This window comes from Lutra lutra, chromosome 10, assembly GCF_902655055.1.
Source record: "Lutra lutra chromosome 10, mLutLut1.2, whole genome shotgun sequence".
NCBI classification, from domain to species: Eukaryota; Metazoa; Chordata; class Mammalia; order Carnivora; family Mustelidae; genus Lutra; species Lutra lutra.
This window is the reverse complement of record NC_062287.1, coordinates 72,188,167-72,212,660: the sequence shown is the minus strand read 5'-3', so window position 1 is coordinate 72,212,660 and position 24,494 is coordinate 72,188,167. Positions and strand designations below refer to the sequence as shown.

The following is a 24,494-nucleotide window of genomic DNA, read 5'->3' as shown; positions in this document are numbered from 1 at the left end:
TATCCCCAAGATCCAGCAAGTAAGGGGTTAAAGCTTGATCCAGCAGAAGGCTTTCCAGATCCTGTTCTAGAACTCTAGCTGGTCAGGGTGGGTAATTATTTAGGGGATCACTGCTGGCCCAGGGAGCTTGAGGTTCAAGGTGTTTCCCTATCCTGCTGTTGCCTGGGAGAGCAAGCGGCTGGTGCCCTGGTGATCTGGCTTTTCTGGGGGTGGATCGGCCCACTGCCGCCTGAGCTGCCTTTCCCAGAGGTGGCCCCGGTCTTTGTCTTCTCTCTCAGCATCGATGGGTGGAGCACGTGGGCTGCACCATGAGACAAGGCAGTGTTCCGTGTGACAGAAGTTCTAGGCAGAGCCCCAGGCTCGCCTTTGTCTCAAGCCATTCCTTGGCGGGAGGGACGAGCCATCAGGAGCGGCCCCGTTCTCTTTCAGCAAGGCTCTGTGTTCGCACACTGCAGCTGTGATTTGGGCAAGCTCGTCCCCCCACAAGGGCTATCTCTGGTTTTCTGGCACTGACTTCTGAAGCCAGTGTCCCGGGGAGAAGCAGGTTGGTGGGGCCCTAGGGAATCAGGGCCTGTCTCGGGCCAGCGTGGGGCCTGCTTGGTGACCCAGGTGAGGCCGGGTAAGTCAGCGCCAGGAGCGGTTCTGCTGCTGTTGGGTCTGCCTGAGATTCCGACCCTGGGCTGCTGCCCAGGGATGACCTAGCCAAGCAGAACCGCGGCTCATCTCTTTGTTCTCTGTGTTCTCGTAGCCTTTGGGTGGTTTTATCGTTACGATGGCAAATTCCCGACCATCCGCAAGGTAGGACGTGAGGCTGGGTGCTGTGCCATTTGCCACTGGGTTTGCTGTGGGGTTTGGCCTTTCCAAGCCTTGTTTTTTGTTTTTTTGTTTTTCCTGTGAACTCTAACCTGTGTGAGCCTGACCGTTCACTTGGAGGGCTGACCTGTCCATGCGTCCCCATAAGGCTGACATCAAATGCCAAGGGGTGTCACAGAAGCATTGTGGGGGTGGGGGGGAGATTTGGGGGGTGAGACCCACCCAAGTGCCATCTGGCACCGCCTGGGTCAGCATCAACCCCAGGAGGCACAGGGCAGGGGTAGGGCCACAGCAGGAAGCTTCTACTTTTTGTTCCTCTGCCAATGAGAAACAGAGGCCAAGACCAGAAGCCCCAGGCAGACAGTGGCAGATCAGGTTGGGTATACACAGCACAGGTTACCAGGTTATTGGCTGCCAGGCAGGGAGCCGCTGCGTCGTTGAGACGAGCCACACCAATCCTGGAAGCATCCACATGTGCCAGAATAATGCATTTTTCTGGTCCCTGGGCCTTGAATTTTCTCTCTAAATCTTATTACCGCATCTCCAGGCCCCATAAAACTCTCGTCCTTTTTCTCTCTAAATCACTTTGACATTTGATTATGAAACTACTGCTGTTAATGTCTGTAGATTGGATATTTGAGATGACTTGGCATTTGGAAGTCAGGCATCAGCATAAATCTGGGTGAACTCATTTAGGCATTAGCACTCGACCCGGTCTTTCTCAAGGCATGTCGTTTTCCCTGGAAATCAGTGTGGGGACAGCTGGGTGACCTTGATGATATGTAGCTTCTCCCTGCCTGTAAAATGGGAATACCTGATGTTCAGGAAACTTCTCCCCCCTTCCTCCAACACAATGCTGTTGAAATAATAGATGGCAATATTATTCCTGACAGAAGTTGACATCTTTACCTAGGAGCACAAATCATGACCCATATGACATTGAATCAACTCAGGACAGAGTACCACGGGGCATTCCTTTCCACATTGCCGTGGTCTCAGGAAGGACCCAGTCTCAGAAGACCATCTTTTTCATCCTACAGCCTGACTCTTAGGCTTAGGATGTCTCATTGGGTTGGATTTCTAATTCTTCTCTGTGCACTCTCTCTACTAGAACTCACCTAGAGAAGACGGTGCATGCGCGCGCACACATATACATGCACACAGACAGGATTTTACTGGAAAAAATAATTAAAAGGAGATGGATAGATAAAATCCTTTCCAGGTACAAATAACCAGCCAAATGTAAGAGAATGGACATTTCCTCCACATACACACACACCTCCCGCAGGAAATCATGTCACTTGGAAATTGCTATTAGTAGAGGAGACCCATTTTCCTCTCTTCATTAGTTCAGTATAACTGAACAGCTGGTATTTTTGTTTTCATTTCATTTCTAAAAGTGAGAAAGCTTGCTTCCAGGTAGAAGCCAGAGTACTTCCACACCCCCCCCATCTGCCTTCCAGAAGGATTATTTGCCATGAATTTAACTGACAGCTAAAAGGACAACAGAATCACATCCCTCGTGCTGGCTCTGAAAATCCTTTGTCACTTTCTCAAGATCCCGTGACACGCCTTGTGTCCCAGCAGCTAGAACACCAAGTCCCCAGATGATACGCGTGGCTATCTACAGCCAAGATCGTCAATGCACAAAGTTGCCCTGATCTGAGAAGATAAAGATCCTATGTCTTATTCCTAACCTGGCAGTAAGTCCCTCTGGCGTTCAAGGTCCCCAGGCCAATTCTGCGTCAGTGCCTGAAGGACCCAGTTCTAAGCCTTTCACTAGGACTCCTGAGTAAATCATGCAAACCAGCCCTACTTGCAGGAGCCCACTGTCCCGCAGGGGAAGTGGATTCCCACGCCACTGAGTAACCTGCATACTGGGCGCTGGTATGAGGTCAGTAGAAAATGCTATGGGACAGTTTAACCTCCTGCATTAGGAAACAGGTGCTGCTTTCTTGGAAATGGGTCAGAAACTGTCACATCTGCCTGCCCCATCCAGGAGCCGTGGCTCTAAAATCTTGGTACTGATAGCTTTTGGGGGGGGGCTGGGGGGGGTGTTTTATTTTGTTTTGTTTTGTTTAATCAACAGAATGGCCATTCCTATCATGGTGGTCCCTGTGGGAAGTCATGCCCTTATTCTAGCAGCTGCCATTAGGCAGAATGTTCTTGACTCCTCTTGGGGGAATTATTATCCAATCTATGATAGGATGGCAAGGTTCATCTATCACCTGAGCCAAGAGTCTATTGAACATGTTAGGCAAGGAACCAGGCAGGACTCTGAAACAATGAGAATCATTTTCTCAAGCAGTTCATAGACTTCTCTGGGGGTGGACCTCTATCCCCAAGACGGAGAACCACCTCCAAGGCATATTACCTGTGCATGGAATTGGGGGTTGTCTTTAGGAGGGGAAGCAGGATGACTCAGTCAGAGATCCATAACTACACCCCCAAGCCTCTCCAGCTGTGGACAAAGTTTTATGGCCAGTGCTGAGAAACTCAGTTCCTCGTTCCAGGCCTTCGATGCTGGGATGATTGAGGAATTCTGAGAGAAGACCCCAGGAAGGCTTGTTAGGCATGGGGGTGAGCTCCATGAACAGGCAGATTTCTTCCTCCCCACAGAAATACCCCAGAATGCTGACAGTCTCTGCTGTCCCCTCTCCTGAGTGCGAACTCTGTCCTCTGTGCTGTGTGTGATGGGGCTGGTGCTCCCTCCGGCCGTGCCCCCAGGGGCTGCCAGCTCACGTGGGCACAGGAGAAACTGTAGGATCTAGAAGACTCCGGTGCAGGTTCTGGCACCACCACTGACTAGATGTTTGATACTGGTCAAGGGGCTTCACCTCTCTGGGCCCTGGCTCCCTCATCAAGAGAGTGGGGGTAATCCCTACATATGAGATAATCAACATAAATCCATAAGTAAACGTTAATTTTCTTCCTTCCTTACCCCTTGGCTTCCTTGCAACCCCATGGGAGAAGCAGCCAGGAAAGCAGGTTTTATGGGTCCCATTCCAGCAGGAAAAATAAGGAGTCTGTTTGCTTTACATCTCCTACCCCAAATCCTCTTGAACCCTACAATCAGTATAAAGCAGTTAGGGCGTCCTCTTCCCCACCCTTCTTTCCCAGTCCTGTAGTTTCTGGCTAATCCTCAGTTCAGGGGCCTAGTTCAGAGGCCTCTACAGGATTAAGTGGTCTGCAGCTTAGGCATCAGAGCAAAATCTGTTGTCCCCGGCTCTGGGCTCCCAGGTCTGAGGCTGGCTCCCACCTCTTGAAGCTTAGGACAGAGGATCTCTGCAAATGAGTCTTGCCAGCTCTCCCAGATTTTCCATAGACTCTCCCAGGATGCATCTCTGTTGCCTAACCACGAGACACATTTCTCTCCGGATGATGGAAAAGGCATGTGCCCAGATACTAGGACATAAATACAATGTATTTTATTTATATCATGCTCTCATGTTTCTAAAGCTCCTTTGTAGATGTTATTTTATTGGCTCTGATGGCAAGCCTGTGGGACAGGTATTTCTTCTGTATTGGAGATGAGGTGAATCGGGCCCAGAGAGGTTAAAGAACTTAGCCATAGTCACACAGCTAGCTAGTGAACAAGCAAGCCAGTTCTTCTGGCTGGCACAGGGCCTGTGTCTCCCACCCCACAGTGGGTCACAGCAGTTTGCCTGCCCTAAACATGAGGTCCAGTGCCCAGGGCAGAGGGGCAGAGCTGAGGGATGGGCCCAGCACAGGGTGGTTTTGTGGTGTTGTCTGTGAACTGAGCACCGTTGGCCGTGCTGTGCAAGCATCGACATGACCATGTAACCCTTGTCATGTAAACACTGCCATGTCTGCTCAGAAAGGAAAGGATAAGAAGAAAGCCAAGTATGACAGCCTGCAGGAGTTGAGAAAGAATAAGAAGGAACTAGAGTTTGAGCAAAAACTTTACAAAGAGAAAGAGGAAATGCTGGAAAAGGAAAAACAACTGAAGATCAACCGTCTGGCCCAGGAGGTATGTGTCCTACTCAGAGGCCCAGTTTGCGTCCCAAAGGCCAGTCTCGTTGTTCCCCACTAAGCTCCCAGGGAACCAGCTGGAGTTGTTTTCCCCAAGTGGAGTCCAGGGATGGAAGGGGCCCTGCCCTTCTGCTCAGTCTGGAACATGGGTTCATCCCACCTACGCAGGATCATGGAGACTAACCTCTGGCTTATGTATATGTTTAGAACAGAGACTGGACTCCTTGCTCAAGCATGGGTCCGAGGCTAGCCTCTCTGCCCAGATGTCACACAGATGGCTAGAGACTTGAGTCTGTCTCCTCCATCCCAGCCCCACCAGAGTATGACCCCAAGGCTAGGCCTGTCCAGCCTGGGTGCGGCTATGAGATCTCTCTCCCTACGTAGGGTATGACCACAAGGGTAACCTCTCTGCCTAGATTGTAGAACTAAAAAGTTAGCCTTCCAGCCACCTATCATCAGGTCCAAGTCAGTTTGGAACCCCTACCCAGATTATGAGTCCAAGACCAGATTTCCCCAACTTGCCTTGGCTCTGACAGTACAGTTCTGAGGCTAAACCCCCTTTGTGCAGATGTGGTGGCTAAGGCTATTCCCCAATGAGTGTGAGGCTGCTTCCATCAACATAGGATATATCCAGGGGCTCCTGGGTGGCTCATTCGATTAAGTGTCTGCCTTTGGCTCAGGTCATGATCTTGGAGCCATGGGATCAAACCCCAAGTTGGGCTCCTGCGCAGTGGGGAGTCTGCTTCTCCCTCTGCCCCTCCCCTCCATTTGTGCGTGCTCATTCATGCTCTCTCACTCTTTCTTTCAAATAAATAAAATTTTAAAAAAATAGGCTCTATCTGAAGGCAGACCTTTTCAGCCTGGAAATGTATCCAAGGCTGTCCCCTTTAAGATATGACAAAAGCAATCATCCAGCATGAATAATTCCTATTTCCTTGGTGAGTTGGGTGACCCTAACTCCCTAGCTATTGGAGGTGTTATTCGTTCTGTTTCTCTTTAATACTTCCATGAACCAGAACGCCAAGCTGATTAGATTACAAACCAGAGTAATCCTGGAAAATGTGAAGTGCATTAGGTCTGGCATTAGGAATGAGTAAGCTACAAAATTAAAAATAAAATCGAACTTGTACTTATGAGGACAAGGCAGCCTGGAGGGGTGGAAAAAGAGCAAAGTAACTTTCGGAATGTGCTTGGAACTTTATAAAGGGCCATTCTTGGAGAATCAGATGAACCTTAGAGTTCGTGGGGACCCTGGGAGCCTAATCCCAGCTAGTTCCCCACAATGCATGAGGCCCTACTCTGAATTAGCCTACAAGTGCCATTCAGCCACCTGATTCCTCAGCACCCTCTCCCTCATCATTTCTGCCTCTTCTGGGGCCAGCTGAGAAAAGCTGGGGTCTTTGTCTGGAAGAGTGGACACACCCAACAGTAGTTTCTAAGGAAGTGCTTCTCTGCTACTGATTTGAGTGCGCCACCCACGTGTGACTCAGTGTGCCCTTTGTCCTCTCCTTTTCGCACTGTCCTTGGGTCCTAGGTGTCTGAGACCGAGCGGGAAGACCTTGAGGAATCGGAAAAGATTCAGTATTGGGTGGAAAGGCTCTGTCAGACGCGCCTTGAGCAGATTTCCTCTGCTGATAATGAGATTTCGGAGGTAACAGAGTCCTTCTTTCCACAGACGCCCTCCTGCTGCCTTCAGAATGACCCACTCTGGGGACAGCGGGAGGCAGGATAGTCACCGGCAAGCCTCAGTGTCCAGGGCCGCCCTTACCACCCCACTCTGCCTTGGTCTCTTGAGGAGGGGGACAGATCTGTATTTCTCGGCTCCTCTCCAGAGTGACCACTAAGTCCTAGCTCATCTGAGATGGTCTCCGTTAGACGTGTTGTCCTGTAGTCCTTGCTAAGAGTGCCCCTCTCACTATCAAGTCTGTTCCAGTGTAGATGATAAACGGTATGATTACGTCACTTATCACCCACATGTGGCATAACTTGTCCCGCATTTGGGCACTCCCTCCTAGCCTTGACGTGGGCTCACCTCAGCACCTAGGTGACAGAGAAGTGATACCCCCATGATTTTGGTTTGTGGGCGGTGGGTCTCCAACAGCAAAAGAAACAGAAAAGCATTATACTCAATGTATTGCGAAGTGGAGCCTTAGTCAGACAGTTATAGAATTTCCTTGCAACCCCCCAGATGACCACGGGGCCACCGCCTCCCCCGCCTTCTGTGTCTCCCCTGGTCCCACCCCTGAGACGTTTCGCAGGCGGGCTGCACCTCCACACCACTGACCTGGATGACATCCCCTTGGACATGTTCTACTATCCCCCCAAGACTCCCTCCGCCTTACCTGTGATGCCCCACCCTCCACCCTCCACCGCATCCCCCAAAATCCCTGCACCCCCAGTCCTTCCGTCATCAGGCCACGTGTGTGCCTCATCTTCACCCTGGGTGCAACGCACTCCACCCCCCATTCCCATCCCTCCCCCACCATCTGTTCCCACCCAAGACCTGACTCCTACCCGCCCGCTACCCTTGGCACTGGAAGAGGCACTGGGCAACCACCCCTTCCGTGCTGGGGACACAGGAAATCCCACAGAGGACTGGGAGGCAAAGAACCACAGTGGGAAGCCTACTAACTCCCCTGTTCCTGAACGGAGCTTCCCACCCACCCCAAAGGTACCGTCCCTGTTCTGCATGCTGCACTGGAAAGCAGAAAGAGTGGGTGGGGCTGCTGTGTTTCCCCCATCCTCCACTGCTCTTATGAATGGAGACTGGAAGAAACATCACTCCAGCCCATTTTCCAGGAATGAGCTCCCAATCTGCACGTTGTGGTCTCCCTGCATGTGCGTGGTTTCTACTGATTTTGAAGTACTGTCCTGCATGGTGAATTGCTTGGGATTCTTGGGATGAGCCACTGCATATCCCTGTCTGTTGGTTTCTCTTTGTTCCTCTTGGCTAGTACGGGCTGGTAACATTCTGTACGGTACTTGCAAGGCTGTGTTACTGAATAGCCAGAGCTCTGTGTCACAGCCAGTCACTTCTGGATATAAGCTCAGAAAACCGGGAATATGGGAAAAGGATCCCCAGGTTAACAGGGGGAAAAGAGGGGAGGCAAAGTGGTAAAGCAGTATTAAGCTGTGTAAATGAAGTGATGACTCTGTCTGGTGCAGGGTTCAGACATTACAGTGCATTTTCTATGGAGTTAGCCAATTCCTCTGGCTTGGAGTATAATACCCAGAAGTTTCTGGCCAACTTCCAGCTATAGAAAAAAATGAAGACAAAGAGTTCCTAGAAATCTCCAAATTTACTATAAAAAGACTAGGGTTGTTGTTTTTTTTTTTTCCTCCCCCTCGGATGTCAGGAGGCTGAAGAGTGATCTTTCTCAAAAAGACATATTTCTTATAATGGTTCTTAATCCAAAGACAATTTTGGAAGAGGCAATCCCCAAGGAAGATATGGAGCTTTGATCCCATGAGGGGACAAATAAAATATTCCTCTGTTGCAGTAGCCGTGGGGCCAGGCTTGAGTCAGAGTTAAAGCAACTCATGTCAGCTAAGGGTAGGAGGTTTGAGAGAGGGCGGTCAGTAGAATCTGATCAGTTGTTTTTACTAATCTCTGTACGGATTTGAGGCCCAGCATGAAGAACAGAATAATAAGCATTTCAGAGCATTAGGGAAAGCTTGGGGGAAGGTGGGAATAAAGAAAGTGCCAGGCTGAAGCTTCTGGCAGGGGACTCTCAGGGGGACTCCTTCTCGACCTCTGATGGGTCCTGAGCCTTGCAGCTCTGACAGAGACATATCTGTATGTTCCAGGGATGTCTTGTCTCAGAACCCAGCCAGGAGCGGGTTTACAGGGGGCTGAGTTAGCCTGACACAGAGGTCTATCCTTTGTGTGAGTCCTCCCTGTCAGGATGGGCAGCAGCTTTTTCTTAACAAATGTGACTCAAAAGCACTGATTGAGCACCAGCCTTGTGTCTCTGTGTGAGAGGGGAGAGAGGGGCAGTGCTGCAGGGGACAGCGAGTAAATTGGCACACCCGTGCTTTCCCGGACTTTGCTGTCTGCAGGATAAAAGGCTGAGCAGATAGGATTCAGCTATGAAATGGCACAGGGCCAGTGCTAGAGGAAGGATTCATTCTAATGGGAGCTGGAAGGAACCTCTGCAGAGTAAGGGGCTGATGAGCTGAGCATTGAAGGATGACAGTACATGGAGGTTGGGAGGAAGGGCATGGAAGGTACAGGAAATATACAGATGGTGGGGAAGAACATCCTGGGTTTGAACCCTGGCTCTACCACTGGCTGGAGGACTTTGGGCAGGCATTACTTCTCCTGTCTGAGCCTGGGGGTTCTCATCTGTAAAATGGGAATGCTACTGGCACCTGCCTGTTATGAAGATCAAATGAGTGAATCCATGAACTCATTCAAAGTTAGTACTTAGAATGGTGGGTATGTAGTGGGGGCTCGGTAGACATTAACCATGATCAGTGACATGGTGACACAGTGACAGGATACAAGAAAATTCGGGTGAAGCTGCGAGCATAAGATTAGAGGTAAACTCTATAGGCTTTTTAATTTTTATTTTTTTTTTTTTGATAGAGAGAGAACACACAAGTGGGGGGAAGGGGCAGAGGCAGAGGGAGAAGCAGACTTCCCTCTGAACAGGGAGCCCAACTTCGGGCTCCATCCCAGGACCTGAAGATCATGACCTGAGCCAAAGGCAGATGCTTAACCGACTGAGCCACCCAGGCACCCCAACTCTGTAGACTTTTGAGTCAAAGTCAAGATTCAAAAGAGAGTCCAGTTTTCTCAGACTCCTCCAGCAATCACCAAGTTCCCACTGTTCGTTCCCAATCAGAGTACCGGGAAGGTTGAAAGTTCCTCCCACATAAGGAGCCTCTGAAGAACTGGACCTAAATGTCTTAAGTGACATCAAGGCCAGGGTTGTTCCTGACCTAAAGGCCAGGGGGCTGCTATTTGGTTAGCTTCAGCCTCCCGTGTCAGCACTTTGGCCTGTGTACCCCGACCCTGCCCCAGCTTCTTCTTGTGGCATCCCCCCTGAGAGGTGTCACTGGCAGCACACAGCATTGGCAACCCCACGACTGCATCTAAACACCGTCCGGGCCACCAGCAGACCTTGGGTGCTGGGAACAGTCCTGTCAGCTTGGCACGTATGCCTGCCACACCAGACCTGCCGGAAGAAGGTTTTCAGGACCATATCTACCCCCAGGTACCATCCTGTGTGCCCAGCATACTACTAAGTCCTTTATTCATTCCGCATATTCAGTGAGCATCTACTAGACGCCAGCCACTATGCCTGGCACTGGAGAACCACTGCAAAACAGGCAGCCCAGTCCCTGCCCAGACCGCCTGGTGGGGACGAGAGATAAGCAAGCAGGAGACTATCGTGATATCTGGGGGGACATAAGGGAACACAGGTGCTGTGATGGGTCAGAGCGGAGAGAAGAAGAGCTTTCCAAAAGCAGTGACCCCCAAGTTAAGACCTGAGCAGATGCTTTGTGTGCAGTCAGGGAGAGAGGAGGCTAGATGGCACCCACGGCCACTGAGAGAGAGCCTGGGAAGTGTATCCTCTGCGTGACAGGGGCTGCTGGCACTCCCAAAATCAAGTCCCTGATTTCTCAGAGCCACTCAGTAGTTTCTGTGGCCTCAAAACACACTGTGGCCAATGGACTTGTCTCTCTGCTGAAGATCACACAACCTCCAACAGGGTGAATGACCCAGGGGGCTCAGCCAGTGCATGGTGTGTATTTGCATGTGTGTCAAAGTGCCTTGGTTGGCCTGAACCACTCCCGCCATGCCCTCATGGGGTTTCTCTTACACTAACCCTTGTAGACATTTTGCCCAAGCCCACAGCCTCCACGAGGCCCTGGCGTGTCCACTATCTCCAAGCCCGTCATGGTCCACCAGGAGCCCAACTTCATCTACAGGCCGGCTGTGAAATCTGAGGTCCTGGTAAGCCCTTTGGGACCCCTCCAAGGCATCTCCAGAGGAGCAGATAAGGGCTGTCTCCTCTGGCTTCCGCTGCCTCTGGATGGAGAATGAGGTGGGGGTACAAGCTCACATTACGAGCCAGCTTCTGACTTCTTGACCAAGAGATGAATCCATGAGGGTACCAAACAGGTTGGAGCTCCCTCTAGAAGTAAGAATGGTAACAGCTCAGGCTTACTGTTTGCCCACCGTGGGTCAGGATACTGAGGCTTAGAGGGGGTAAGTCAGTTGCCCAGGGCAGAGCCGGATCAGACTCCAGAGCTCAGGCTCTTACCTCCACTGCCATCTTGTTAAACCTCCAGTGAGTCCACTGGCCCTGGCCTCAGCCTCTGAGTCCTGGCGAGGCACGATGGGGAACACCTCAGGTGGGGGACCGTCCAGAGAGGAGCCACTCACCCTCTCCATCCTGCCTCTCGCTACTCACTGGACTGGGAGTGTGAGGTGTGGCCCTGGGGGAGCAGTAAGGTCTGCCCACCCCCAGTCACCTACGGCTGAGCGACTCATGCGGAACCCCATGTCCCTGGAGAGGGATGCCAGGCTCAGACTGGCCTCGCACCCCTGGTGGGAAGAGAGTCATGCCAGAATTTTTCTTCCCCTTTCAAGGAAACCGTATCCAAATGTCAGGGCAGGACAGCTCAGATACTTATTTTGAGTCTTTGCTGTCCCGTCAGCTCCCCAAAGGGCAAAGTTCACGCCCCTATGATAAGCCCTGCTGAGGCCTGCGTGCCCGTCCTCTGCCTGGTGACAAAGGGCGTGTCTGCTGACTAGAACCAGGGAGCTGCTGTACCTGGGGGTGTCGCGCTGGCCCCCGACATGAATCAGGCCGCCTCTACTTGGAGCGGGAAGTTGGCAGGGCAGCCCCAGGCTGGCAGGCCCGGGGTCTGGCACCAGAGGGCAGACGAGGCCTATCGGTAACATCCAGAATGGAACTTTTTTTTTTCTTCTGGCAGCCACAGGAGATGTTGAAGAGGATGGTGGTTTACCAGACAGCGTTCAGACAAGTAAAGCGATCCCCGCCACCCCTGTTCCTCCTGCTCTGACTTCTCTCTCTCTGGGAGTGCCAGCTGGCTCTGAGGTGATCTGCCAGAGCCTCAGGCCCAAGCCATGTCCCTGTTGCCTGCAGCCAGGAGTGAGGAAGGGTCTCGTATCAGGAGGGGACCCCGGCTTTATTAGACCCTGTGCCCCGGCTGAGAAAGCAGCAGGAACCCTGGGGGCTCTGTTCTTTGGCTACTGTTTGTTCAAAGAGGAGCAGGACAGAGGGAACCTGCAGAGGGTCGCAGAGGCCACACTGGCCCCTTGATCCAGCCCTGAGAGAGAAGGTGTCTCCCTGCCCCTTCCCTGGTCTTGTCCCCTCAAGGCGGCTCTGTCTGGCACTGAACCGGTCAGGGAGGAAGTGGCAGTCCAGGTCCTCTACCTGTCGGGGTGCTTCTGGGTTCAACAAGGTTGTGGATGTCCTTCCTGGTCTGTGCGTGGTATCAGGCAAGCAGCCACTCACTTTCCCACCTCCCGGGGGCTTGTGTTCACAGTGCCAGCCATCTGATTGGCTGTATTGCCACCACCTGTGGAAGAGATCCCCAGATAGAGAAAGATCTTGCAGCCAACCTCACCTCTAACCCACCACCAGACTACAGGCTGAGCGACAGAGAGGTGTCAGCCTCACATGGGAGTTTGCAAAGGAGGCTGCTCCCAACCCAGGACTGGCGAGTGACAGGTGACAGCTAACACTGGGCCAAGTGCCGTGTCTGAATACTTAAGGCATAGAAACTTACTTAATCTTTACAGCAACCCTAGGAGGTAAGTAGATGAGAAACTGAAGCAGAGAGGTTAGGAAACGTGCCCATGAAGTCACAGCTGCTGTCGGACCCTAGATTTGCATCCAAGAGGTCAGGCTCCTACCCACTCCACCATCCCCACTGGCAAAACACTGTGATCATGAGGTAGACATTTCAGGCCTTGTTTAGGGCACAGACAGTCCTCCAAGGGGGAGAGGCTGAAAAGGAGGAGCCCAAAGACCCAGACTGGAAGTCGAACTCTTGCTCTACTACCTACTGGCTGGCTGACCTTGGGTGCATGAATGTCAGCCTTCTGGGCCTCAGTTTCTCCATCTGTTGGATGAAGGGTTGGGCTCCCTCTTCAGGGGCTGACCAGCTGTAGTGGCTTATATGTGTATGATTTAAATTCGCACAAGACACAAACCCTTGCAGTCATGCCCATTCTAAGAGCAGAGTCTCACAGGGAGGGAGAAGGGGAAACGCACAGCCAGCACTGTCCAATTTTCTAGGAATATCCAGAAGTCATCAGGGCCCTCCGTGAAAGAGCACTGACTCCATATCCTGCTTCCTGACCTCTCCGGCACATGGATTTGCTGCCTCCCTTCCTCTGTCTGCTGCTCTGATGCCCAGAGACTCACCTGGGAGTGGCCTCTGTGTGGTGCCAGCCTCCAAAGTCCCAGGCCTTGTGGGGCTGAGCCTGGGTGACAAAGCCTGAATGAAGTGGGGGGCAGACTGATGCCCAGGAGTTTGCTGGGCAAAATGTTTGGTCCTCATCTTGTGCCCAGAGCTTTGTTGCTGCCTGCTGGGCAAAGAGAGACAGTGGCCTCCTCTTGATGCTGACCACAGGCCTCACGGGACACCTGGTGTGACCCAGGGAACTGTGTGCTGGGGATGGCACCATTTGGTCCAGCAGGGCCTCCCTGGGCCTCTTCCACAGGGCCCCTCCTCTGCTCCTGCCTGCCTGTGGGGACTAACCAAGGCTTTGCTACCTAGGACTTGGCATGCCTGGCCCCCGAGTCTGAGGACCCCCAGCTCCTGTTCCCTGGGGGGGATTCCTAAGGAAGGGAGTGTGTGCTGACTCTGCCCCCATCTTCCTTCTTACCAACTTGTTTCTACATCTTGGGGACATTGTTTCCACAGCCCTCACTAAGCCAGGTTCTCTGAGACAAGTCTTCTCCTTCATCCTCTCCTGGCTGACGTTCTGGGAGGTCTCTTACATCCTAAATAAGCATTACATTAAGAACAGTGCTAGGCACCGAGAGAGCACAGACGCCCCTGTTCCTCTTGGAGTCTGACATCCCTTGCATGGCCCACCACCCTGCACCAGTGTCCTCTTGTGCCTGGAGTCCCCAAGGAGACCTGCCTCTTCAGCAGTGTTGTCCTTCTTTGGGGTCAGAGCACTGGGTGAAGAATGGGCCTTCACCCCCAGAGCTTGAACCTGGCCTCGCAGGAGCACTTGGAGGAAATCAGGGAGGGCCTAAAGGACCTGAGGTGTGGATGGCCTTCAGCAAGGCCGACGGGGGCTGCTCAGACCTCCTGGACATCAGCAGGAGCGCCTGCCAGCCTCACTCGGCCCCCCCATTGCAGCAATGCCGGGTCCAGGGCTGGACTCCTCCAAATGCTCGCGTAGCTTCTGGCTTCCCCCGGGCAGGGGTGCTCTGCCTACTGGGACTTCCAGCTTCCTCCCTGCATCTTCATCTCGGCCCCATCTGGCCCCCCACTCTCTCCCCTACATCTGAGCCATTCGCATCTTTTTCCTGTGCCCTAAGCTTGTTTCCTGCAATGACCCTCAGGAAAATCTTCTCTGTGGCCCTAACACCCACCCTTTGCTTCCAGGATTTCCGGAAATATGAGGAAGGCTTTGACCCCTACTCCATGGTGAGCGAGAACGCTCCACCCCCTGGGGAGTCATCCCAGGAATGTGGGTGGGGGTTACAATGTGCTCCCTCGGGCCCTGGGGGTCCCAGGGATGAGGTGGGGCACGTGAGGAGCCCCCAAGGAGCCCCATCTGCTCTTTTCTGTGAGGGTTCCTTGCAGACGGCATTCTAGAATGACCCATAGGACTGGTGTGTGTGTTGGGGGGCAGTGGGGTTGTAAGAACCATTACACTTGCTGAGCAATGACTGTGTATCAGGGGCTGTGCGGTTCGCTGGGTTTTTATAGGGCATGGCCTCCCCCAGCCCTCCCAATATTCTCAGGAAGAATGGATCTGGGATTTCTGGGGTTACCACTTTTGTGGGTCTGTGCAGCCCCCATGAGGTCTGGGACCCCCAGGCAAAGACCGATGGGTGTGGGGCTGGGAAGGGTCCCCTTGGCCATACACTCTGTGGGACCCCCACCTTCATCCTCCAGGCAGACTCAAGGCTCCCCACTGTCTGTTCCCTCTAGTTCACTCCAGAGCAGATCCTAGGGAAGGATGTCCGACTCCTGCGCATTAAGAAGGTACGTGGGTGGGGGGGGGGAGCCCTGGGTGGCTCAGTGGGTTAAAGCCTCTGCCTTCAGCTCAGGTCATGATCTCAGAGTCCTGGGATCGAGCCCCGCATCAGGCTCACTGCACAGCAGGGAGCCTGCTTCCCCACCCCCTGCCTGCCTCTCTGCCTACTTGTGATCTCTCTGTCAAATAAATAAAATCTTAAAAAAAAAAAAAAAAAAAAGAAGGTATGTGGGGACCTGGAGGTCAGGCGGGCCACCACCCTGCTCTGCCCCAGCCCCCTCCCATCTTGGTGTCTTGCTTCTCCTACTCTGGAGGTGACTCTTGGGTGACTCCTCAGATCCTCACACTTTTCCTTTCTGCCTCAAGGATGTCCCCTCCTGTGGTGGAGTCGCACACCCAGGCCCCACTCAGGGTCCATGCCCCCTTTCCTCCCTGATGTCACTGTCATTGGCCCCATGGCTTCTGTGGCCCTCTTTATAGCCCTGTCAAGAGGCTCCTGAGTACCCAGCTGTCCACAGGCTGCTGTCTGCTTGGCTCTCGAGGGCCTATATTTCTTCATCCAGGAGGGATCCTTAGATCTGGCCCTGGAAGGCGGTGTGGACTCCCCGATCGGGAAGGTGGTCGTCTCGGCTGTGTATGAAGGGGGAGCTGCTGAGCGACATGGTGAGTGGGGACCAGCCACAGTCCAGTGGTTGTACAGGGACCCAGGAAAGCACACGGCTGCCTATTTTGAAGTGGGCTGACCGTTGCTCAAGAATTCCCCCATCTGGATCCACCCGTCCGTCTACTGAGTCCCACATGTTGCCCGTGGGCATAAGATGGTGCCAGGACTATGGGCATACAGCCCACCAGACCCCACCCAGCCCTTCAGGGCTCCCCATCTAGTGGTGAAAACATGCTCAGAATTGCCAGATTCCAGCCATAACAGTGCAGGGTGCTAAGAGCTGACAGGGGACTGGGGGAACGGAGGAAAGTTGTGGGACCCTGAGGAACCCCTGACACACTAAGGGAAAGGGGACCAATGGGAAGTCTCCCTACAAGCACCATACCTGAGCTGAGCCTTAAAAGATAAGTCAATATTAGCCTCATGATGGTGGGAAAGAACTTTACAGGAAGAGGGAGCAGCACAAGTAAAGACAAAGAGAGAAAGCATCCAAACTTTCCCCGTCCTCAATAATAAGGGTCGACATCTGTCAAGAGCTCTCCAAGGGCCGGATGTGATTCTAAGTTCCTGCACCTACTCTGTGTCTAAAGCATTCACATGTATTATTAATTCATTTAATCCTCACGACAGCACCAAAAGTAGATACTATTATTACTCTCATCTTAGCTTAGGAAACTGAGGCACAGAAAGGTAAAATGCTTGTTCAAGGACCCACAGCTGGAAAGTGGTGGAGGCCGGACTGGAACCCAAGCCATTTGGTCATTTCGCTTTACTCTTGTCTAAAACTGCTCACCTGTCTGAGGGTGTCTGCGACTCACCATTAGTGATTTCTTCTTCCAAAACCAGGAGTCTACTCGTGGGTCTTTTGTGAAGGAATCGGTGGCCTCGAAGGAGAAGCCTCGGGCCCCTCACCTTTCCAGGCCCAAGCAGGAATCCTGTGGTCATGTCCCTTCCGGGCAGTTCTAGGCTCCAGCTGATGGGACGGAGGGTGTGTAAGCACCTGCAGCAGGAGGGGTGATGGGAAAGTCACCTGGTTCAGTGGGTTACAAAGGCGAGTCCAGCTTGGCCACCTATGGCCTTGGTAAGCTCAAGCCTGGCTCTCACAGTCACACTCGAAGCTGTCATTTCAGCTGTGGAGGGGGGGCCCGCTTCGAGGCTGGTGCCATGGCCCAGGGCTGCCCTTCTGGCCCACACCCTCCTCCTCTTCTGTTCTCACTTCTGGGCCAGTTGAGGGAAAGACACATGTTTGCTGTGTCTGGCAAGGGAAGAGGACCAGAATAAATGGGTAACCTTTCCGGGGTCCTCTCCTCCTTATAAAGCCACAGCCCAACCACTTGCTCCTGAGGCTCCATCTGGAATTTGTACAAAAAGAAAAAGTGACCTCTCCCCAGGCCCACTGCCAGAGAAGGCTGCTGTCTACATCTGGTCCCACACTGCTTTGGGCATACCAGTGGCTGTTGACATTTTCTCCAGGACGACACGTGTTTTAACTGCCACATCATCTTCAGTATCAATCATTACATTCTTACGGCCTTCATGCCTGCAAGAATTCTGGGTGATTATTTCATCATAATCCAGAGAATTTGCTGTGGACACCAGAACTAAGGAAAAGTCCTTAAAAACATTTTTTAAAGGTTCTAAAATTGAAGATGTATGAGAAACTGTGCACAGTCTATCCATTTCTTGGAAAGCCACAATACATATTAGCATATTCAAGGCTCTGACAAGTTCTGCAGTGAGTAACTGCTCAGCTTATAACTCAGCTCTTCCCAAATTTATCGGACTACAGGTCATCTTATCCAGGAGGACCTTTAACATCATTTATTTATTTGAGAAATATATTGAGTTCCCATTTTTGTGCTAGGTATTACGGCAATCGCTGTGGATATAGTGGTTAACCAAAGAGACGTTCCCTGCTCTAGTGGAGCTGACAGTCTGGTGGGAGGGACCGTTAGTCGGCAAATAGATTTATGAGTACAAACTGTGAGAATGGTCTGCAGGAAGAGACTGGGACTCTTTGAGAGAACAGAAGAGACCTTCTCGAGATTGCATGCATGTCAGAGCAGTCTTCTCTGAGGAGGAGACATTTCACCTCAGCCCTAGAAGAAGAGAAAAAAGAGGGGGCAAGTGTCCCAGGTGAAACAGCTTATGAAGACTCCAGGGTAGGAGAGAGCTTGGCCTGGTCAGGGGCCTGACGCAGACCAGCAGGCCTGGAGCGCAGACAGGGACAGCTCACAGAATTAGCTCATGTTTCTGATAACCTCATCGGTAACAGAGGTCTGCCTCCCTCTAGAATAGCAGAGGCCTGTACAAGGCTAGGGTGAATGGTTCATCGGTTCCTCTGAGCTCAGGTGAGGGAGTGTGGGCAGGGTGGGTAGGAAGTGCTCTGAGTAACCTGGTGGATTGTTTCCCCTTGTGCCTTCTGAGCCCATCAGAAGCCGGGAATCAGGCTCCTTCTGCAGCCCTCCAGGGACCTCCTGCCCACCCACCTCCCACCGCCTTTGCCAAGTCCAGGGCCAGGCACATGTCACATATAGCCCAGGTATCCAGTCAGCTTCATCTTCTTGCAGGTGGCATTGTGAAAGGGGATGAGGTCATGGCCATCAATGGCAAGATCGTGACGGACTACACCTTGGCTGAGGCTGAGGCCACCCTGCAGAAGGCCTGGAGTCAGGGGGTAAGAGCAAACCCGCTCCCTGCCTCCCTCCCCTGCCTGCCTGCCTTAAACCCTGGCCTCTGCAGCCAGAGCTTACAGTCGGGGTGCCCCATCCCGGGGCTGGTCTCCAGGGGCCAGGAAATTCTTGGGTGACATCTACATAACCCATCCAGCCAGTGGTCTCAATATGACACGATGGGATTCAGAAAAATAAATGTCAGTTCCTGACCTTGAGTTCAAAGAGCAAGTGGCACAAATACAGACTCCAGAAGACCAGGTGTGATAACCCATGCAAGAAAAAACTTAAGTTCTTCTCTAAGTGCACACTGATCAGGAATCAAAAATGCTTGGGGCTACTGGAAAGTATGAATAGAAGCAGAGTGGCCAAAATGGAGGGTCTGGTGGTGGTCTGATCTGTGCTCATTAGCCACTTGGGTCAAGGCCACCACATAAGGTCTCCCAGGTTGTGCACTGCACAATCCGAGGGGATGCCCTCCTACAGATTACAGTGTGGATGGTGCCCTCTAATGTTGTGCAGTGCACAACCTGTGCAACTGTATGCAGGCAGCAGAGCCTGAGGTATTAAGTTCAGAGCCGAGGAAGCTGACCAGATGGGCCTGGGACCCACATGAAGGGATGTGGAGAAGAGAAGACTCACGGGTAACATGATGACTGTCTTTGATTATCTGAAGGGTTGCATTAGGGTAGAGGGAGCAGAAGTGTTCTCTATGTTTCTTGAGGGATGGAGGGAGTCCTGGGGAGAGTTTTCAGTGCAATGTTAGGAGCTATTGCATGGTAGAGGGGCCCAGTAATACTTCACATAATTTTTATGGGATACACCCAAGCCAAGGGTGAAAATGATGGATAAGCCAAGGATGGCAATGATGCCATTGAGGGGATTCAAGTGTTAGGATCAGAAAGCTAAGCCTAAAGTTCCCTGATTGGATATGCATCAGAGTGACCTAGGGAGCTTGTTAACAATACTGTTTCCCAGGACCTACCCCAAATCTCCAGGGGCCAAGTCTATGAGTCTAAAGTTTTAAGAAGTCCCCTAGGTGATTCTGAGGTTGCAGCCTGGCCCTGGTCCACAGATCAACAATTGGGAGCTTAGTGTCCTTCGAGGGTCTGTAAATCTTGGCCTATATGATTGTGAAGCCCCAGATACTGGAAGCTTCCCCAGACCATGGGTCTGCACAGTGAGGCCCATCCCCACCAGAAGGACCTCCAGCCCCACTGGGGCCCACCTTCCTGTAGGAAGAAGGCCTAGCCAGCTGATCCTGAGCCATGGTGCCCAGGAATGAGAATGGAATGTCCAGAGAAGACATACCCAGACATCCATCCCTGAGAATGCCCGAGTCACAGGGCTTCTTCCCACAGGACTGGATTGACCTCGTTGTTGCTGTCTGCCCTCCAAAGGAGTACGACGATGAGCTGTAAGTGTATGTGGCCCCTGGCCCTCTGCTTCTTCTTCCTCCTGCTCCAGAATCTTGGCCACCTTCTGCTGGTCCACCCTCAGCTTTCATCCAGCCTGAACGGTCGGTCCGTGCACACAGCTTCTAACAGTCCTTGATCCTGAAAAGCTCCCAGGCTAGAGAGAGCCCAGAACTAAGTCACTCTGTCACAATGTCAGCATTGTCTGGGCTGCCTCCAAGACTGTCTTGTCCAAATTCTACTTTACACCTGGAAAACTGAGGCCCAGACACAGCCAAGGTCACAGACCAAGAAAACAATGAAATTGGGGCAGACTCAGGATTTCTGATTCTCCACTCAGGACTTCATCTCCCGCACCGTCATCAGCTAGATTAAAGACTTCCATGTCTTTCACTGTCTGGTAGTTCTTCCCGATATGTAACTGCATTCCTTCATGCTGTGTCTCTAAGCAGCCAGGACCACAGGGTTTGGCCCCATCCAGCAGCACCTCCAGGGAGCTTGGGACAGTCTCCATCATGCTCTAGGATCCCCTCTATGTCTGTCTCTCCATGTATCTCTTTTATTCCTGTCTGTGTATCTGTATGGGTCTCTCTCTTCTCTCTATCTCTGTCTCTCCTTTCCCTGTCTCCCTCTCTTGTACCTTTCCCATTAATCTCTCTCTCCCATCTGCCTCTCTCTCCTTCATCCTTCTCCCCCTTCTCTCTTAACCTGTCTTTTTCTTGCTTCCTCGATTTCTGGCCTGAGTCGGTGCTAATCTTTGTTAGTGTGTATCCATTTCTCTCCTCCCTCTCTCTCTCTCTCTCTCTGTTTCTCTGGTGTCTAGTCTCCATCCTCATCACTTTCCTACCACCCACACATGTATTTCCCAGTCCCCTGCTTGCCTTTGCTTCTTCTGCCCAACATGGTCTGAGTTCTTTGCACATCTAGAAGAAATCAAGGTCTTGTAGTAACTAATTCTGGACCCAGGGACTAGGCAGGACCCAAGGTAGGAGACAAGTGTACAGAAAGGTCTGATGGAGCTCTGCCTAGAAATAACCAAGCCCTGTTTTGTGTTTCCTGCTCTGCTCTGCGAATGTAGCTCTGCTCTTCCCTCCTCCGCAGCCAAAAGCCCCCAGCCAGTACGAAAGGTCCTTGAAGACCGTGCTCCCATGCCTAGACATGGGTTCCTCCTGCAGCTGGAGCCTGGCAGCCCCCCACGGTGAATAGGCAGGCGGGCTGCAGGGCCCTGCCTGTCCATGCTGCGTGCAGTGGCCGTCTGCTGTCCGTGCTGGCGGGTTCTTTGGACTGGGGTCTGGAGGGCTGCACAAGGCACCATCCCTGGAGTGCCATCCAGGCCTGCTGTTGGCCACCCTGGAATTTTATCCAACTCAAAGCCCCTCCTGTGCTCACTTCGGCAACACATATACTAAAATTCAAAGACCCTACTGCTCAGCGAAGGGAAGCAGAGCCCAGTCTATAGCATGCTTGGACCTGGATACCCTGACTCACCACAGGCCATGTGGGGGCACTCACAGGAGTGGGATGGAACAGTGAGCACCATTCTCTGCTGGGCACAGACAGTGCTTCAAACCAGACATGACAGGCTGGGTGAGCCCACGGGAGTGGGCTGGATTTCCCCTTAGAGGGATCCCCTCCTGGGAACACCATCCTCTTGGAGCCCCTGCTCCACCAGGCCCCCAAGCTTGGGCAATTCAGGCTTGTCCAAAGAACCAGGGTTGGCCTCTCAGAGCTGTTCATGTCCTGTTGTGACTTGTCATGGCCTGAGTCCAGCTTGGACCAAACTGTCCTCTGTGCCTTCTCTCTCCCTTGGCTCCAGCTCCCTTGACAGTATCCTCTGGGAGACACTGTGGAGCCCAGTTTGGCGCTGTGTTTCCCACTCTGTGACAGAGCTGTGCTCATGGACAGAGCTGGCAGGTGGCCATGAGCTGGTGTTTGGTGTGGACTGAGGCCCACAACTGGCAGTATCTGGGGCAGACCCAAGCCTGGACTTGTTGACTTTTCTGTTACAAGTTTCTCAAAACATTAGGGACTCATGCTCCCAGGACAGTTGGCCTGCTCTGCCATGGCTCCTGGGATGGCCTCCATGGCCTTCTGTTTTCTGCCACTTGTCCTGTGCTCTTCGTGAGGGACCCCAGCCCCTCTGCCTTCTGGTCCTCTCCTAGCTTATCCCACGTATCCCTCTGCCAACCCCGGCCTCCTGTGTGCTGTGGCTATGGCTGCTGTGTGGGGCTTGGGGTCTGCCTTGGACCGCCAGGGAGGGTGTCCCTGGGCTGAGTGTGTACCCACAAGGCCTGCACCCGCCTGCTCTGTTTCCTCTTCCCCACAGGACCTTCTTCTAAAGCCCAGAAAGAGAAACCAGATTCACCCCGAGAAACCTGTGAGCTCTGGATTCACACTCCTGAGCACAAAGCCTGGAACCAGCCTTGAGAGATGCCAGCGTGCAGGCCCCCTGGAAACCTACAGCCAGCACCCGAGGATTTCCAACTCTCACTGGCCCTGAAGTAGGGCTGCGTAAGGAACGCCATGGGCCACTCCTCTGAACGGCACCGCGGAGGGAGGAAGTAGCAGAAGAGGGCCCATGGGATTCAGATTCTCATTTCTTTCTTCCAGTCCTGTGAATTTAGTCTCTTCCAGCCCCAAGATATCAAGAATTCAAGGGAATTCTTAAGAAGTCAAGGGAATTCTCAAGAAATCAAGAGTTTGGGCACGTGGGTGGCTTAGTCATTTAAGTGGCTGCCTTTAGGCTCGGGTCATGATCCCAGGGTCCTGGGATCGAGCCCCATGTGAGGCTCTCTGCTCAGCGGAGAGCCTGCTTCTCCTTCTCCCACTGTCTGCCTCTCTGCCTATTTGTGCTCTCTATCTCTCTGTCAAATAAATAGATAAAATCTTAAAAAAGAAAGAAAGAAAGAAAGAAAGAAAGAAAGAAAGAAAGAAAGAAAGAAAGAGTTCTTCCTTGAATTCTGATAGGACCTGACTCCTGACTCCCTCTCCTCTCTCTCCTGTTAATTGCTGCCACAAAACTTCCTCTGAACTCATTAACAAAATAAACTGCTTTCATTTCCAGCTTCTGGGAGTGAGTGTGGATTGGGGCAGCAGATTCAAGACTCTCAAGTAAAAAAGACATACGGTCTTAGTCCTTACCAAGAGTGGGAAACAAGACCCAGTGCTAGGATCTGGGTCCGACATGAAGGACAAGATGAAATGGCCATGGCTGGCTTGGGGCAGGGGGGCTGGGGCCGTAGGAGATGGGCTGTGCTTTGGGTCTTCTCAGAGAAAGATGGTGGAAATGAAGCCATGCGATAGTGACTTTGCTCAGTTCCAGAAAGCATAGTTGATGGCAGAAGCCCCAGAGGATTACCTCTAAGCACGGGATGCCCCAGATTCACTCGGGGCAGCATGACCACAGCTGCTTCTCCTGCGGTCACCAAGACAGGATGTGAGGGAGGGAGGGAGGTGCATGGAATCCCATCCAGTGGGCCCTCATGGAAAGAAGCCAGGACCTGAGGCAGGAGGGTGTGACGCCAAAGGGCTGGCAGGAGGTAAGTCGAGGCCCTCCCGGTTACAGGCCCCAGGGGTGCTCTCAGCCTAGCTCCGGGGAAGAAGGGTCATCAGGGCGGGTGTCTCATGGAACTCCCAGGCTAAGAGACATGGCATCCTGGGTCTCCTAAGACTTGGAAGTGGAAGGTAGCTCTGATTCAAGGTGTCTTAGAGGAGTGGGTCTCTCCGCTGAGGCCTCCTGTCTCTGCCACCCCTTCCTCTGTGTCCTCAGAGCTCAGCGTGAGCTTGGCCATCATAATCCTCCACCTTTCAGCCATAGCTCCACCACCACCCTGACTCAGTTCCATTTCCCAGCTCCAAATTCCCCAGGCAAAGTCTGAGCGGATGGCCCTGGGCCAGGGACCAATCCTAGGTCCAGTCAGCTGAGGTTGGGCAGGAGGTGGGTCATGTCCTCCCCAGTACGGCTGCTGAGGCAGTTGGGACTGTGCGGCAGCGAGTGGTGCTCAATGGGAGGGGCAGAGCGAGACAGAGAAACTGTTGGACTCTTTGATCTTAGTGGAGTCAAAACCACAAGGACCTTCTAGTAGCTGGCTCCCAGAAACAGCAACCATGCCGACAAACTCCCTGTGTTTTCTTATTAGCTCCTAACCTGGCTCTGGAGATGCTTCCACAATGAAGGTAAAAGGAGGGAGCTCATATTCGCTGACATCTGTTACTTATTAGGACTGGGCTGGACCCTGGTGTCTGCCACCTCCAACCACAATGACTGGCATTGGTGCATGACCCCCCAGAGGCCTGGTGGGAATGGCCAACGCTGAGATGACACTGACTGCAAACCAGGTACTGCTCTAAGCACTAAGCTCATCTACTCCCCTTAACTCGATGAGGAAGGTACCACTGCTACCACCAAATCCATTTTATTATGAGAAGACTGAGGCATAAAGAGGTTAAGTGACTTCTGCGTGTAAGGAAGTAGTGTAGGGAAGTAGTGGAACCAGCATTCAGAACCCAGGCAGTCTGGCTCCAGGGACCACCCCCTTCTCCACGGTCTGCTGTGTGGGGCAGGGCCCCCTCGCTGGAATGTCACAAGTTCTAGGCCGTTGGCAGAACAGTTCTCCTCACCACTGAGGCACAAATAGTGTTCTGTTCAGTGATGGTTCCCTCCTCTTGTGACCTGCAAACACTGCTGTGGAAGCCTTTGGCCTGGTTCAAGTTCAAGTTCATCTCCAGCTATT

The 24,494-nt window shown here is 52.6% G+C and overlaps 1 protein-coding gene across 3 annotated transcripts in view; it reads left to right on the top strand.

Moving 5' to 3' along the window:
* The window catches only part of USH1C (USH1 protein network component harmonin), a 45,790-nt gene extending 23,215 nt beyond the window's left edge, over positions 1–22,575 (top strand). Inside the window, exons 15-26 of one of the 3 annotated variants that reach the window (XM_047690455.1) lie at positions 749–798; positions 4,652–4,804; positions 6,341–6,457; positions 6,995–7,477; positions 10,649–10,768; positions 11,755–11,805; positions 14,413–14,454; positions 14,965–15,018; positions 15,574–15,673; positions 18,245–18,351; positions 19,693–19,763; positions 20,840–20,978. In XM_047690455.1, coding sequence (XP_047546411.1) covers positions 749–798; positions 4,652–4,804; positions 6,341–6,457; positions 6,995–7,477; positions 10,649–10,768; positions 11,755–11,805; positions 14,413–14,454; positions 14,965–15,018; positions 15,574–15,673; positions 18,245–18,351; positions 19,693–19,763; positions 20,840–20,963 — 1,472 coding nt within the window. In that variant the 3' untranslated portion in view covers positions 20,964–20,978. Of the gene's footprint in view, positions 1–748; positions 799–4,651; positions 4,805–6,340; positions 6,458–6,994; positions 7,478–10,648; positions 10,769–11,754; positions 11,806–14,412; positions 14,455–14,964; positions 15,019–15,573; positions 15,674–18,244; positions 18,352–19,692; positions 19,764–20,839; positions 20,979–22,087 lie in introns of those variants that run through there. The other 2 variants (XM_047690452.1, XM_047690454.1) reach the window with 2 other exon arrangements.
* The last annotated feature ends 1,919 nt before the right edge of the window (positions 22,576–24,494 follow it).